Source organism: Achroia grisella, unplaced genomic scaffold, assembly GCF_030625045.1.
Source record: "Achroia grisella isolate CSIRO2021 unplaced genomic scaffold, CSIRO_AGI_Agris_v1 utg642, whole genome shotgun sequence".
Lineage (NCBI taxonomy): Eukaryota > Metazoa > Arthropoda > Insecta > Lepidoptera > Pyralidae > Achroia > Achroia grisella.
In genome coordinates this window covers 249,539-266,313 of record NW_026712979.1, presented here as the reverse complement: position 1 = coordinate 266,313, position 16,775 = coordinate 249,539, and the positions used below count along the sequence as shown (strand labels likewise).

The 16,775-nt window shown below is 35.5% G+C and overlaps 1 protein-coding gene across 2 annotated transcripts in view; it reads right to left on the bottom strand.

Moving 5' to 3' along the window:
- Positions 1-16,775, bottom strand: part of LOC131849383 (POU domain, class 2, transcription factor 3L-like) — a 235,557-nt gene that overhangs the window by 83,284 nt on the left and 135,498 nt on the right. For both annotated transcript variants that reach the window (XM_059199451.1, XM_059199452.1), the window contains exon 3: positions 1,369-1,428. In XM_059199451.1, the coding sequence (XP_059055434.1) occupies positions 1,369-1,428 (60 nt within the window). The remainder of the gene's footprint in view (positions 1-1,368; positions 1,429-16,775) is intronic.

Here is a 16,775-nt window from a genome sequence, read left to right as displayed (position 1 = left end):
AGTTACTATTTATCTACATAAAAAATGGCCTGCAAATTTTGTAATGTTAAAATTACACAATTGCAAATAACTTGCAGAAAGTTTCATATAAATGAAAAAGCAGGAACAATTTTTTAGTCATTCGCAGGTCATGTTACTTTCTATATAAATGTATTATTTTTGACTGTCTGTTGCTGGCAACACTAATAGAGTCCGCGGAGTGCTGGGAGACGGCGACGCTGAGTTCCGTGAAACACGCGCGTCACAAAAACATCGGTCCGCCGCGCGGCATCTCCCGCGCCGCCGCCGCTTTTTCCCGGCCGGTCCATTCATGCCATAATTAATGCGAATAAAAAACGGACCTAGACGAAAATTGGAAATGTCTCGGTGTCGCCGCGCGGCCGTACAAAAACTCAGAATTTGTATTAATTTAATTATTCGGTCGTTTTGTTTTGAAGTGTGACGGTGTACTGGAACGACGTGATATCGATTTGATTCATTGGAAATGAATCGTGATCCATTCAGTGTGGACACCGTTACGATTCTCATAACAACACCTACCAACATAACATCGTTGCTAAACATCAGGAGATTTTGACCTTAATTGACAGTTTTCTTTTACCAAACAATTGTAAAATGATTCGCTAAATATATTCTTCAAAAAATGTACAATTAGATGTAATTTCACACACGTCAAAGTATCATCACCATCATCATCCGGACAGACGTCCACTGCTGAACAAAGGTCTCCCCTAAAGATGTCCACGACGATCATGACCAGATCGTCCGTCCTTGCTTCCAAAGATCTCCAGGTCTTCACGTTATATTATACCGCAAATAAATGCATACATAATCGTACGCTGAGTTTTTGTAATGATAAAGCAACCGTTTTACCATCTATGTAGATTTCTTTGTTAAATGCAGAGAGATAGAGTTTGTTAGGTCATCGGGAGCAATCTCTGGATCTACTAAATTTTTATAACTATATTTTTTAATTTCTTTTTAAATTTAGGAACTTTTGTATAATCAAAGTACATGCAAAAATCCGTTGCGTAGTTTTAAAGATTTAAGTATACATAGGGACAGAGAGCGACAGCGACTTTATTTTGTGCTATGTAATGTTGATGATGATGATGATGGTAAACTTGTCGGTGATCTCGCATATTTGTAAATATGATACATTTTAAGGCTCACACTCCACGATGGCATAAGGTCCATATACCTCTGTCGACGTATAGATTTAGTATTTCAAGAGCACGATACGGGGAGACGGCGGCATGACGGTGCGGACACAAAAACATAATTATGTAATTCGGTTATTCCATTCGCGTCTTCCGTAATATTCAAATGAAGGTGCCGCGCAGTGCATTATGGGCCGTGTGTACTCACCGTTAAGGTCGAGCACCATCTGTGTGTTGAAGAAGCTGCTGACGTCACCGCGCCCGGACACTGCAACAACAATATTATAATGTAATTAGAGATAAGAGTTAATTACAAGACGGCGGAATGTTTCGGCGTATCGTTAAAATCACGTTTAGTGGTATCGGAGCATCGCATCGGCTTGCACAACAATACCCTCGATAAGTACCTCTGTACAATAGATACTGGAGTATATATCACAACTTGGAGTAGAATCAGAGCTAGATATTGTAGAAATTTGCCCTCACTTATTTTAATCTGCAAAAAGTTTGTACATTATTTAAATTATTAACCGGGTCTTAACACGAATAATTTTATGGCTGTCACCTATCTACATTGACATTGCTGTTACTCCAGTCAGCTCGTGACCACGGCTAGTGCAACCTAGTCTAAACGTCGAGAGAGGTAAGTACCTTTATTTGCCACAAAATTATTCGTGTTAAGACCCGGTTAATAATTTAAATAATGTATATTAAACACGAAAGTTTAAAATTGACTATTGCAAAAAGTTTGGTTTGTAAACAAATATTTCGGTTCGAGGGCGAAATAGTCGAACTAAATTACAAATAACAGGTGTAGTAGGGGAACGGGCAATGTACCATGTCGAGTTGACCACCACGTGGTGCATTGAAACCAACGTGATAAATTCATGGTGAATTTACCATCATGAGCTGACCTGACTTCAATTTCATCTTGTCATCCTGTACTGGTGCCCCGTACGTACGTTAGCGCAGGCGGGTGCAGTATTCCATTATTGTCCATAAAAAAACAGGGGTAGTACGTAATAATCGATATAATCGTCACCCACTACAGATCATTCAAATTAATGTAATAGAACCGGGCGTTCTTATCAATTTTTTAATTATAATTGCTTTTTATTTTTTTAATAAGAAAGAAGGAAATTTTACATTGCAATTTTTCACAATGTATGTATTCCTATAATGGACGGAATAAATTAACACTGACACGAAATATAGTGATTAACATAAAATAAGGGTGCTGTGCTTAATATACAAAATTTATGTATTTGTATTATTTTGTTTAATTCCATGTATAAATACCATTGGCATGTGTAAAACACCAAAAAGTTTCAGTGCAAAAACCTGAAAACCGCCATTGCAATATTTGTAGTGTAATATTTGCACTGAGTATTTCTGATCTCACACATAGTGATGATAGTAGAATTAAACAAAATACAAATCCACAATGTAATGAAATGGAACTCGATAAAATATAATAAATTTAGTACGAAATATACTTATTAACACCCTCCCAGTATTCTGACGGATATTCGTATTACATTCCAGCTATTTTGGGTTTTAATCTGATTCTTTGGAAGAGAAAAGAATCGGGTAATATATGTCCGCCTTAACTTCGCAACAATAGGGCACGTGGGCTCTTTATAGAGACGCATTAAAAGTAGCCAGCGCGGCTACAGCCCCGCGTCGGGTGCTGACAAGTTGGGTCAACCGGCCGGCCCCACCGACCGTAACAAAGCACTACTAGCCTACGACGCTCGCATATCTCACAGCTGCCCCTGAATGTATTGTACCATTGAAAGTTCACTCGGACCGTTGCAAAACCGATGTCTGACCATTGCGAACGGTTTTGTCCCGTCGATCGTCGACCGCGCGGGCGGAATGACCTTCGGAAGCTGTGGTTAAGCGGCACCTGTAATTTTCTCCACTAACTAGTGTTTTGTCCCACATGTAGAGTGAGGTTTCGAGAACACGTCCGCTTCGTACTCCGACCTCTGATTATGATGGTCGTATGAAATTGACCTGTAATAATTTAGGAATTTGCTCTACAAAAATGATGACTTCAATCGTTACGAAATTTGTATAGTACTGTAGGGTACAGGTCTGTTCATTGGAAAAGAACAATCAAAATCAGTGTAGAGTTGGTGGAAATATCACTTGAATAGATGTTTTAAAATAATCTATACAGATAAATATAATTGGAATGTCTGTTTGTAATATTGAAATAACCGTTTTTACTACATGCATATGAATGTAAGTACATATATATACCAAAAAGCCACTTTTTACAATTTTTGTCTTTCTGTCTGTCAGTCTGTTTGTTTCGGCTAATCTCTGACATGGCTAGACCAATTTTAACGGAACTTTTATTGATAGGTAGCTAATGTAATAAGGAGTAACTTAGGCTACTTTTTTTTTTAATTCCTTTTTTTTTAAAATTCCACGCGGACGAAGTCGCGGGAACATCTAGTTTCTTTAATATAATATAATAGATAGTAAACACACAAAAATGTACCTACTATAATATAACGACTGCTCAGACACACCTCGTGTGGTCATTCTTTAAGACTATCATGTTCGCAAACACTATAATTCTACTCATCAATATATTTAACGTCAACCACATCTTTTATTTGTTTTTTTCAACATTCACTACACGCTAATGACGTACTGAACAAATCATATTACGATTGATTAAATTAATATATATATATTACGATTTTAATGAAACATCGATTGTAACCTTTAGAAATTTTATAAAATAGCGTATTAAATTATTTTTTTTGCTATGTTATTTTTGTTTTTAGTATATATGTTTATATTTTTTTATTTTCTTTTTGATTTTCTTGTCTGCTTTTTTTAATGATTTGTATTGTATTTATTATTTCTATTGATATGTTATAATAATTTATATGCTGCTGTGAGCATCGTGATTGTTGTGTTGTGTCAGTGTGACTGTAATAAATATTATTCTATACTATTCTATTCTATAATATTCTCGTGCCCCGAACACAACGAAACCTACGCGAAAGGTACATCTATATATGATTTGTGCTCCATTAGAGAACTTCCAACGAATCGAATAGATGAACAAATATCCATACATAACCACTTATTCATATTAACATAGCATATTTATATGCATAGGATCTATATCTGATGTAAGTATATTCACCTAATTTAGGAGTAACATAAATACTTACATTTACGAATATACATAAATGTCATATATGCCTGTAACGTCGAAATTACATAGTCTTCTAGATCTAATCAAGAAGATTATGGTCTGATTACTTAAACTTTACAATTGTACTCTGAATCTAAGATTGGATTAATAACTGAGAAATTGAAATATCAATGATAGTTGTTGTAAGTCTAACTTACTACAATTGTTAGATAATGGATATATTACGCTATAGAAAAGTGGGATATCTTTGACGACGGTAGTCTAGCGGTCTAGCACACCGCTTTACGTCCGATGGTTGCGTGTTCTATTCCTCGCACGGCACAAACATTTGTATTCATGAGTATGATTGTTTGTATCGGTCTGAGTGTTTTCTATGTATAATATGTATGTATTTACGAAAAAAAATATCTATGTATTTGTATCAGTTGTCTAGTACCCATAACACAAGCTTTAGATAGCTTAACTTGGATCTAGATGGCGCTGTGTGAATTGTCCTAAGATTATTATTATTATATTATAATCTATCTGCAAAAAGAATCGTTATAATCTCATCAATCCTGACGTAGTTAACTATATACTCGAATAGAATAAATACAGACTCAAAATATCTACGAATTGTTAACCTTTTTAACTTTTCGGTTCAGCTAGTTAAAACTGCTCTAAAGAGAACACATAAATAATAGATTAGAGTAAATGGCAACGAAGGTGGCGCGACGCCAGGCGGGTTGCACTTTCGGTCACCATAAAATGTGGCATCGCATTAAACCGACAGGGAAATAAACGACGCATACGGAACGGTCACTATTTAAAGTGGGGTCAGGTGTTCCGGCGGCCGGGCTGGAGGACCGGACCGGAGCACCATCGCTCACGGCCCCCGCGCACTAAATCGCCGGCAGCGTGAAATACGGCCCGCTCCGGCGGCCGGCCGCCGCTCTCGCGAATAATCTACCCGCGCGTCCCCTGGGAGCGCGCCTAAACCTACTCTGCTACTCCATAAATCGTCCCCATTTGGCTAGCCCGCGAATCAAAGAGAGGTAATTCGCAATGTTTAAATCCAATTTGAAAGAAGAAAGAGCGAGGGTGACCCTCGCGCGCTCGCTCAGAATGTAAATCGACGAATGGGTTCGGCAAACCGTTTATTGTTATCGTAGCTGCTCGAGCGGCGGGAGGCACGAAACGTGCTGGTTACGAATTATTGTAATTCAAACACTACGGCCGGGATGCCGAGATCGTCCACTGTCGCCACCGTCGCCGTCGAGGGAGGGTAATCGTGTGCGAAGCGCAATGAGCGGCGAGCAGAGACACATGTCAGCCACAAACGTGTCCTGACTCCTGACTTCACACTCCGGAGTCTACGATCAAATACGCGGTTACGTTTCAACATCTTTAACGTAAAACCACGCCTTCTGTTATTTGTCAAATTACAAGCACTAGAAATATTCCAGCTATAGAGTTAGCAGCGGATAATGTAATGTTGGTTGGACGCTGCATGTCGTCTGTACCAATTTGTTTTTAAATTAGCTAATTAATGTCTAACATAAAAGTAGCTAAGTTACTTTTTATTACATCAGCTACTTGCCAATAAATGTCCCTTCAAAATCGGTACAGCCATTTCAGAGATTAGTCGGAACAAACAGACATCCAGATAAAATTAAAAAAAAAATATTTTGTTGTATGTACCGTATTTATATTCATACGCATGTAGTAACAAACGGTTATTACAATATTACAGACAGTCACACACCAATTTTATATATATGTATAGATAATATAGGTACTTCAATCGACTAGAAACATCTTAGACGTACTGAATCACTGGAACGTGGAAGTAAGCAATAAGTTAGGTATACATATCACCAATTTGAGAGTGCATTGCGTTGATATCTCATTGAATATGATAATTACGCGTCGTGAGGCTGCATCTGCGGCGGTGCCCGCTGACGGTGATCGATTGCAGACGGACGCAGCCGCGGGACGAGCCGTGTCGCATCAAAACTACTCAATTTTAAGTTTATTGTCACTAGTGATCGCCCAGTGGTTGGCTGTTAGTTTAAATGACTCTTATAATGATTTGTTTTTTATTTAATTTATATGTTTTAAATTGATTCTTATCAGTTATTTATTATTTCATTATATACAGTATCTATTCTAGTCTGTAACATGTATAAAGTAAGTTTAAAGTAAAATACAAAGTGTATTCTTTTATCAACACTACATAATATAAAACAAAGTCACTATCTGACTATATGTATGCTTAAATCTTTAAAACTACGCAACGGGTTTTGAAGCAGTTTCTTTTAATAGATAGAGTGATTCAAGAGCAAGGTTTATAGGTATAATACATGTACACCCGGGCGAAGCCGGGGCGAGCATATTTATATTTAATAAATATAATATGTATGTAGTTTATATGGTATAGTAGTAAGTAATTGTATGTGGTTAATAAATTTTAAAAATTAAAATCCATAGCGCTGACAATATTATCTGATTGCACTAAGAATGTATTGAGTATTCTATTGAGAGAGAATAATTTGAGTAATTTAATGGACTATGCACATATAATCGCAATGAACAAAATGAAAAAAGATTGTAATATGTTGAACTTGAAACTTTACCTTTTTATTTTGTTTTCTCTGTTTATTTTATTTAATTTTTATGTAGTCAACAATTGTGTTTTTATGAAATCAAACTGAAAAATCTTAATTAGTCTGATATGTATGTCCAATAGAATAGAATAGAAGATCATTTATTCAAATAAACTTACATTGAAGCACTTTTGAATAGTTATAACATTTTTCAATCTACCGCTCATTCGGAAAGCTGTCTCATCACAAGAAGAACGAGCAAGAAACTTGCGTGTTGCTCTTTTAAATAATTTATTATTGCTTTACATTTTTAAGTTTAAGTGTGTGAATACAAACCAATTAGTACTAATTCAATTAAATACTCAAATAGAAGAAATATTTAAACAATTAATAAGAGGAAATCAGTCTAAAATCTACTTAACTCACTGATCTGTTAATACTTGTTAATAATGATTTGGCAATTCTTTTGTGGACTTCCGCTATACAGGTTCCAAAGCCTAGAACTTTGTAATATTTGTATGTTTGAAAATGAATAAATAAATAAATAAATACAACGAAATTATATGGCCCAAGCTTCCATACAGTCTTCATACAAACCGACTTTACTGGATAGAATAAATTGTGATTGTGATCACTTATGTATTATTTATGACTAATGCATAGTGAATGGTAAATAGTTTTGAAGTTATGCACACCGTTAATTTATATAAGATATTATTGTTTTATGTGAGTATGAATAATTAAATAATGGCGGAAGATACAAGTGACGCACAGGGATGACAATTGTATGAGACTCGTACTCCGAGGGTTTTGGTTTTGAGTACGAGATTATTTTGATTTCCGTACAAGTTTGTACGAGATCTTGACGTACTAGAAAGGTCAAAATGCGAATGAGGTTTGAGGGCCGAATTAATTTAGTTAGGTTTTTTTTTTATAAAATTTATGCAACAGATATAATTTTAATTCAAATAAATTTAAAATAAACATTTTTGAATGTTGAGGCTAGTAGCTAGTCTAAATATATATAACTCAAAGGTGACTGACATAGTGATCTATCAACGCACAGCCCAAACCAAACGGATCGGGCTGAAATTTGGCATACAGGTAGATGTTATGACGTAGGAAACCGCTAAGAAAGGATTTTGATTAACTCTATCCCCAAAGGAATAAAATAGGGGATGAAAGTTTGTTTGAAACTTTCCCAATTTTAAACCAATCGGGCTGAGACTTTGCATACAAAAAGCTACTATGACGTGGGCATCCCCTAAGAAAGGATTTTGATAAATTCCACCCCTAAGGGGATAAAATAGGTGATGAAAGTACTGTAAAGCCGCAAAAACTATACCTAATAATAATACTTTTTAACGCGAGCGAAACCGCGGGCAAAAACTATATACTATTTTTATCATCAACAATTAAAACTAAACGAATTAATCTTGTTTTTGGATCAACCATCCAAAAACAAGATCAAAGCAATCAAGCAGTACGAAATGGTCAATGAGCTTCCATATAATGGTGAGTCGCACGTAACGATGAGCGACGGTAACGGTCACTGTTTTTCTGTCAATTGATTTTTTTTTTATTTAATATTTTATGGCTCTGGATACACGTCCTTTTTAGCTCAAAATAAAAAACAAAACTTAAAAAAAAATATTATTTCTTCCCAGTGTTGGAAATAAATTTATATAAAGTCTTGAATAGTGAATAGGGTTGCCATCCGTCCGTATTTCCCTGAATTGTCCTAGTTTAGAGAGCAACCTGGGAGCGCTCGGTGTAATGTTGACGACCTCGGTGGTCTAGCGGTCTAGCACACTGCTTTACGACCGATGGTCGCGGGTTCGATTCCTCGCACGGCACAAACATTTGTATTCATGAGTATGATTGTTTGTATCGGTCTGGGTATTTTTTATGTATAATATGTATGTATTTACAAAAAAAAATTATGTATTTGTATCAGTTTTCTAGTACCCATAACACAAGCTTTAGCTAGCTTAACTTGGGTCTAGATGGCGCTGTGTGAATTGTCCTGAGAGAGAGATTAATGTATTTTTTTATGTTTAATATTAAAGTATATTTATAATTTCTGTTTTATTTTAAGAACAAAAAAATTGAACTGATTTTAAAACAAACTAATAAGATTCCATTTTGTTACATACATTTATACATTTAAAATGATGATAAAAATTACTACATTTAATTTTAAGGTCTGAAAATAAATAAAAAGTTGATTTATGACATTTTTAACTGTTCTTTATTACAATGAGTATGTTTAAAAAACATATTGACATGTCCGGGTTTTGGACTCTAAAATCCCGGGTTTTCACGCGTCTCGTCCTGTTTTAGAGTCGTCAAATTTTAGAGATGGCAACCCTAATCGGAAGAAAAAATTACCCCCGCCTCTTGTCATCTATCCTACAAAATACAGAAAGTTATCCATTTTTATACGACTTTATACACAATACTACAAGAACGCTATAGATATAATTAATAGTTGATATATTTGTAGAATGTAATTGTTTGGCTGAAAGGTGATTTCCAGGGCCGTAAAATACTTAATAAAAAAAAAAAGGAAAAATTACTGTCAACTTTTTGTTCGTGCTCACTAAATTTGTATCTACTTAGATATATGAAGATCGCGGTAATTTTCGTAACGTATTTTTATTAATACAAAAAGATTTCCATGAAATAGTTACAATTGTATCATTACCGAGTATATCACGATGACCTTTTCATTTCCGTAGGAGTTAGTTGTTGTGCTTGGTTTTGGCTGTACGTTGAGTCTTTTCTTATGTCTATTTGCTTTCAGTAGGCTCATTGCCGCATGAGATATAAACGCTCGTAAAATGAAAATCACTACGTAGTATAAAATAAAGTCGCTGTCGCTGTCTGTCCCTATGTATGCTTAAATCTTTAAAACTATGCAATGGATTTTGGAGCAGTTTTTTTAAATAGATAGAGTGATTCAAGAGCAAAATTTGTATATATAATACGTACATCCATGCGAAGCCGGGCCGAGTAGCTAGTATAAAATAAAGTCGTTGTCGCTGTAACTGTCTGTCCCTATGTATGCTTAAAACTTTAAAACTACGCAACGGATTTTGCGAGCAGTATTTTTTACTTCAGATAGAGTGATTTATGAGGTTTATTTTAAGCGATGTACATGTATTATAATACATGTACACCGCTTAACGTCCGATGGTCGCGGGTTCGATTCCTCACACGGCACAAACATTTGTATTCCTGAGTATGATTGCTTGTATCTGTCTGGGTGTTTTCTATATATAATGTGCATGTATTTACAAAAAAAAATCTATGTATATGTATCAGTTATCTAGTACCCATAACACAAGCTTTAGCTAGCTTAACTTGGGTCTAGATGGCGCTGTGTGAATTGTCCTGAGATTATTATTATTATTATTATTGAGGTACTCAAACCAACGACTTTTTACAAACGATACCTCTGCTAAGGTCAATAAATATACTTAATAGATATCACTTAAACCGTGTAAGTTGACACATACACATCGCCGTCAACATGAGAATGTGGCGTCCATTGTATCGATGGCCGGTGAGAAAAGAATAAGTAGGGGTCATTGACCGCGGGTGGTTAATTGCGTCTCATCCCTGGCCCGGCCGCCCCCGCACCCCCCGTCCCCCGCGCCCCCGCCGCCGCCCCCGCAGCCCCGCAACTGTGGGTCACGCAGACCTTCGCACATGACGTTTGCGTAACGTCCACAAACATTTGGCCTACATACGAAAATCGATTCCCTAGTAACGGGAACAAGTTCAATCTTAAATATACAACAACGCAACGTGGCCTGAGAAGGCTCTATCAGGGAAGGAGAGTGGATAAATGAACAGCAATCACAGAATGATTACGTCAAGTTTCCGTCAAAATATGAGAGCGCATTTCGTCTTTGATACCCCCGGTGGTCTAGCGGTTTGGCATACTGCCTTTCTTTCCGATGGTTGGCTGTTCGATTCCTCGCACGGCACAAATATCTTTATTAAGTAGGCGGCTTTTTACCTCGGTAAAAGTGTCCCAAATACATTTTGAGATTAAACCGGAGCGTATGTCAGCATACTACTCTATAAATTACAATAAAAATTATCCAAAGCCACAACTCGTAATGTATACCAAGTTAGCAACTGTGACTAGTTGCTTCTCTCTATGTGAATTTACTGGCATTAGATTTTCACCATATAAACAGTCATTATAATGCGGCAGAATTACTTTAGCACATAATTAGCGAGGTCTAATTAAACGCTGCAATAATATACTTACCGTGGGCCGCCAATAAAAATAGTTTTCGTGTTTTTTTGCTGCATCCCACATTGTAAGTTAAGTCGCCGTGCTATTTTTTGAACTGCTCTAGCGGAATTCGCACAACTCCGTGTGTCTGACCACTATGGTATGTTCATTAAGTCTTCGCTAGGTTCGATTACTAATTTTTTCTACATACATTGTTACTATTTTCTGTAGCGGTTTCTATGTTGATTGTCGCATGCCTAATCCTTGTTAATGTACATTTAATAAAATTAATATTTAAATAAAAGAAAAAGTATCTTGCTCATTCTTCTTGTGATGAGACTGCATTCCGAATGAGTGGTGGAATGAAAAAATGTTTGATGCCCAAGGGCACTGAGTTTGAATTCATCTTAGTTTGCCAATTTCTAACTAAGATTCCGATGAGGGAATTATTGATAACAAATTATATTTTACCGAGAAAGGCCGTAGGTTCAACCCTGTTACGTTGATTTAAAAAATATTAAATAGTTGATAACTCTTCGACTACCCATATAGTCGATATAGTTGGGAAGAAATATTTTTATTTATATTATTTCTTTCTAAATAACTCTAACTAATATCACTTTATATGTATTAATTTTTTCTAATCGAAATGTATTTATATAAATTTTTACATTAATTATAATACTACGGGGCTTTTGATCATCTTAACTAAGATTAGCTGTAAACATATTAATTTTTACTTATCTCGCAATAATAAACGTCTGATTTGAATAAGTAATATTGTCCAGGTTTACTTTTGGCGTCGAGGCGTCGTCGATTTAGTTTCACGGTACTTTAACACGGGCCATAATATATCGCCCCCTGTCCGCCTCTAGTCTGATTGCACGTAATTTAGTTAATCATATTTTTGGCAATAAGAGCGGATATCTAATGTAGGAGTTAATGTACTGAAATTGAGTGTACCGCTAGGTGTTTATTGATTTTCAATTGAAATTGATTTCAATATTATAACTATCAGATGGCAATTGTAAGTAGCTTTAACGTGGTCTAGTGTTTTGAGTAGTCATGCTCACTAAAATGTCCAGACTTGTGACGGCGTGGTGGGTCGGGTCATTGGGCTCCCTAAAATATGTAGATGAGAGGTAGATGTTATGATGTAGGCATACGATAAGAAAGGATTTTGATTAATTCTACTAAAAATAATAAGGGATATAATAGGGGTTGAAAGTTTGTATGAAACTTTGTCAATTTTAAACCGATCGGGCTGAGACATTGCATGCATAAAGCTACTATGACGTAGGCAAGGATTTTGATAAATTCCACCCCGAAGGGGATAAATTAACGCGAGCGAAGCCGCGGGCAAAAGCTAGTGCTTTATAAAACAGTGTCCAATAGTAACAATAGGACATATAGTGAATGCTTATAGTGTTAAGAGTATGTAGGGGAGTAGTAATACTAGTTGGTGTTATACAAGAGTACCTACCTGCTTCGCACGCAACCGGAAATGTTAGTTACACTTACACGCATGTAACATGTGGCCAAGGAACGTGGCTCTCGTACATTTATTTAAATTTCTCCACCGACGTTTAATACCAAACATTAGAAATAATCGTATTTTTAGTTCATATTAAAAACTAGCTATACGCCCCGGCTTCGCACGGATGTACATGTATTATATATAGTCGCTATCACTGTCTGTCCCTATGAAATAGAAATAGAAATAATCTTTATTCAAATAAACTTAATATAAGCACTTTTGAATAGTCAAGTTTTTTTATTCTACCGCTCATTCGCATGCAGATCCATCACAAGAAGAATAGGCAAGAAATTTGTGTGTTGCTCTTTTAAATAAATATTGATTTATTTATATTTAATTAACAACAAGGATTAGGCATGCGACAATCAACATAGAAACCGCTACGCACTTAATCTCTGTTCCATCAGATAACATTGTCAGCGCTATGAATTTTAAGTTAGATATTTTCTACAAAAACATTATTATCATTTATAAATTCTTCAATTTTATAATAAGCTTTTTTACATAGAAAATATTTTATGACACATTTGAATTTTTTTCTGGCAAATTGACTACAGACTCTGGGAGTTTGTTGTAAAACCTTACGCAATTTCCATAAAACGAATTACTGACTTTCGTCAAACGGCACTTAGGTAAAACTAGTTTGTTGACATTACGTAAGCTTTTATTAGTGTAATTACTTACTTTTTTTAAACTGTTAATGTTTTTCCTGGCATACATAATATTTTCGTAGATGTATTGAGAAGCAACGGTGAGGATATTTGATTTTTTAAAACATTCACACAAAGACTCCCTGGCACCCATACCGTAAATGGAGCGGATGGCCCTCTTTTGCAAAATAAATACTGTATTTACATCAGCTGATTTGCCCCATAATAAAATACCGTATGACATAATGCTATGAAAATATCTAAAATACAAGAATTTAGCAGTTGCCACGTCTGTTAATTGTCTAATTCTTCTTACCGCATAAGCGGCAGAACTAAGTCTATTCGCCAATTTAGAAATATGTATGCTTAAATCTTTAAAACTACGCAACGTATTTTGAAGAGGTATATTTTAATAGATACAGTGATTCTAGAGTAAGGTTTATATGTATAATACATGTTCACCCGTGCGAAGCCGGGGCAAGCTAGTAATATTAATATTATTGATATCAATATAAACATCATAATGCAAAAATTTATAAAAAAGTCAACATGAACGGCTACTCTCAAAATAATGTTCAAATATTTGAACAACTAAAACAATAGCATATCAAATAACTAACATTCAACAAATGCACATTTGATGAGGGTGGGTTTTATAGATAGCTCGAGCATGCGAGCCAATGCAAATATACATACATAGTGTGACCTTTTGTAATAAAACTTTGCTCTTGAAACTGCAGGAGAAATTATAAAACCATACTTGAAATCACTTTTTGTATATATAAATTAGAATGCAATTGTGTTATATAATCTGAATTAACATTAGACTTTATGTGTAACTATGTGTAACTCGTCCCGGCTTCGCATGGGTGTATATGTATTATACATATAAACCTTCCTCTTGAATCACTGTATCTACTAAAAAACCGCGTCAAAATCCGTTGCGTAATTTTAAAGATTTAAGCATACATAGGGACAGACAGCGACAGCGACTTTATTTTATACTAAGTAATGCTATTTGTTTACTATACAAACTCCCATGTGAAGTCTATGATGATATGACGTCACATGGTCGCTAGGCAATGTATTTCGAATTCCCAGGAATATACAGCCTTTTTTAAATTTATTAAATTGAGAAACCAGATAAAGAACGTTCGAGAGTCGAACTTGAAATCTCATTTACATAATGTATAATATTTAAATTCAAAATATCTTTATTCATGTAGGTCTATTACAGACTCTTATGATATGTCAAATCTACCGTCAGTTCGGAATGATTTCGAGATGAGAAGAACTGACAAGAAACTCAGCCTGTATTTTTTTTTTACTGTTGTACATATTTACAATAATACTATTTCATTTAAATTCAAATTTGGGAGAATAGAGTGACCACCATCATATGTTATATAAAAAAACAAAAAATGTAATCAGTGTTCGCAACCTGAACAGACCAGTCCCCACAAGCAGCACCCGTTCACGAGTATGACGGATGAGCCAGCCATCATTGCACTCAACCATATTAGAGGGAGCACATCGACCCGGCCCACCAAGTTTGAACTTTATAGCGAGCATGACTGTTTCAAGTTACTCCACTACGTCATTTATATTATTTACAACATAAACTGTACCAATCACAGTTAAAATGTTTAATTTACATTATTTAAATTAAAACACTATAATATACACATGGATGCGATAAAAATTTGCAATTTCGTGACGGAGAATCCAAATTGCACGAATTAAAAAAATATAATAGGATTATTGAGTAACGTATAGTTTAGACATAGTGGGCGGTGTGGCGGGCTCGAGTGACAGGTGCATATGAGCTCGTTAATATTGCGTGTGTCCTCGCAAAGTTCACGGCGCTCCCACACACACACACAGCCCGCACCGTGCTGAGCGACGGCGGCCGTGCAGCCCATTACCTCCCAAATAACACCAGCGTAATGATTACACCCGTAAACAACGCGTGACCTCATCACTACCGATTCACTTACACAGATGACATTATTACACTCAAATTACTGTGGAAAGCGGCCTCCGAATACATCACGATCGTTTGCTGCCAATTCAATTGTAATTTTATTATAATTTGATGTGAGTATGATAAAAATATCTCATTACCAATACCCAGCTCTATTGTTTATAGCGATGCGTGAGGAATTGAGACATTTGTTTGTGATAATCACTGCACTCCGTCATGTCTTATGAGTCATTGGGCTCCCTAAAATATTGTCAAGCGCAGTGATGGCTAGCTCATCCGTCATACTCGTGAACGAGTGTCGCAGTCCGTCCATATGTATGCTTAAATCTTTAAAACTACGCAACGGATTTTGAAGCAGTTTCTTTTAATAGATAGAGTGATTTAAGAGGAAGGTTTATATGTATAATACATGTACACCCGAGCGAAGCCGGGGCGAGTAGTCAACACTATAAAAGCGAAAATTTGTGAGTATTGATGGATGTTTGTTACACTTTCACGCAAAAATTCCTGAACGGATTTTGATGAAATTACAGTAATATAGCTTATACATCAGAACAATATATAGGCTATAAATTTGACGCAGGTGAAATTGCGGGCACAGCTTGTAAACTGTAAGTTTCCATTCGCGCAATTTTCGTAAAAAGACGTATGAAGTTTTTGCTTCGTTTTAAAATAAAGATTATGACTCTCTTATGAGAACTTCGGACCCTGTGGTGTGATATTAATATATTGTTATGGGTCGATTGATTGCATACTAGATGGTGTTTTATAGTAATAGTAGAAATAGAATAGAAAATCATTTATTCAAATAAACTTAATTTAAACATTTTTGAATAGTCACAACAATGTTTTTTTAATCTACCGCTCATTCGGAAAGCTGTCTCATTACAAGAAGAACGAGCTAGAAACTTGTGTGTTGCTCTTTTAAATAATCCTTGTATCTTCACATTATACAATTCGAAACTTGTGACTACAAATTATCAACCACCACTAATTTGTTAGGGTCAAATATAAATACACAATAAGATTAAATCTGTAATAGTGATAAGAGCAGACCTAAGAGCAGACCAGTCCCTACATGCGTAGGGACTGGTCTGCTCTTATCACTATGAATATATATATAATAAACTAATTATTTACTTAATATGTTGTCATCTATGAATTCGTCTATCCTGTAATAGACTTTCTTACATAAAAATTGTTTAGTATAAGATTTGAATTGCCTCTCTGTCAGATTTAATGCAGATTCTGGCACTCGATACTACTATACTACACATCAACGTAACTTTTGTTTTAGCTCGAGTTCTTCATTCTTCTTATAATGTGATATTTAAATAGCCTAACCTAAAAATAGTCAGGCTATCGAATGTAAAATTCTTCTTTCAACTATCGTTCTTTTCTGATTAGTGTGTCCAATAAACTC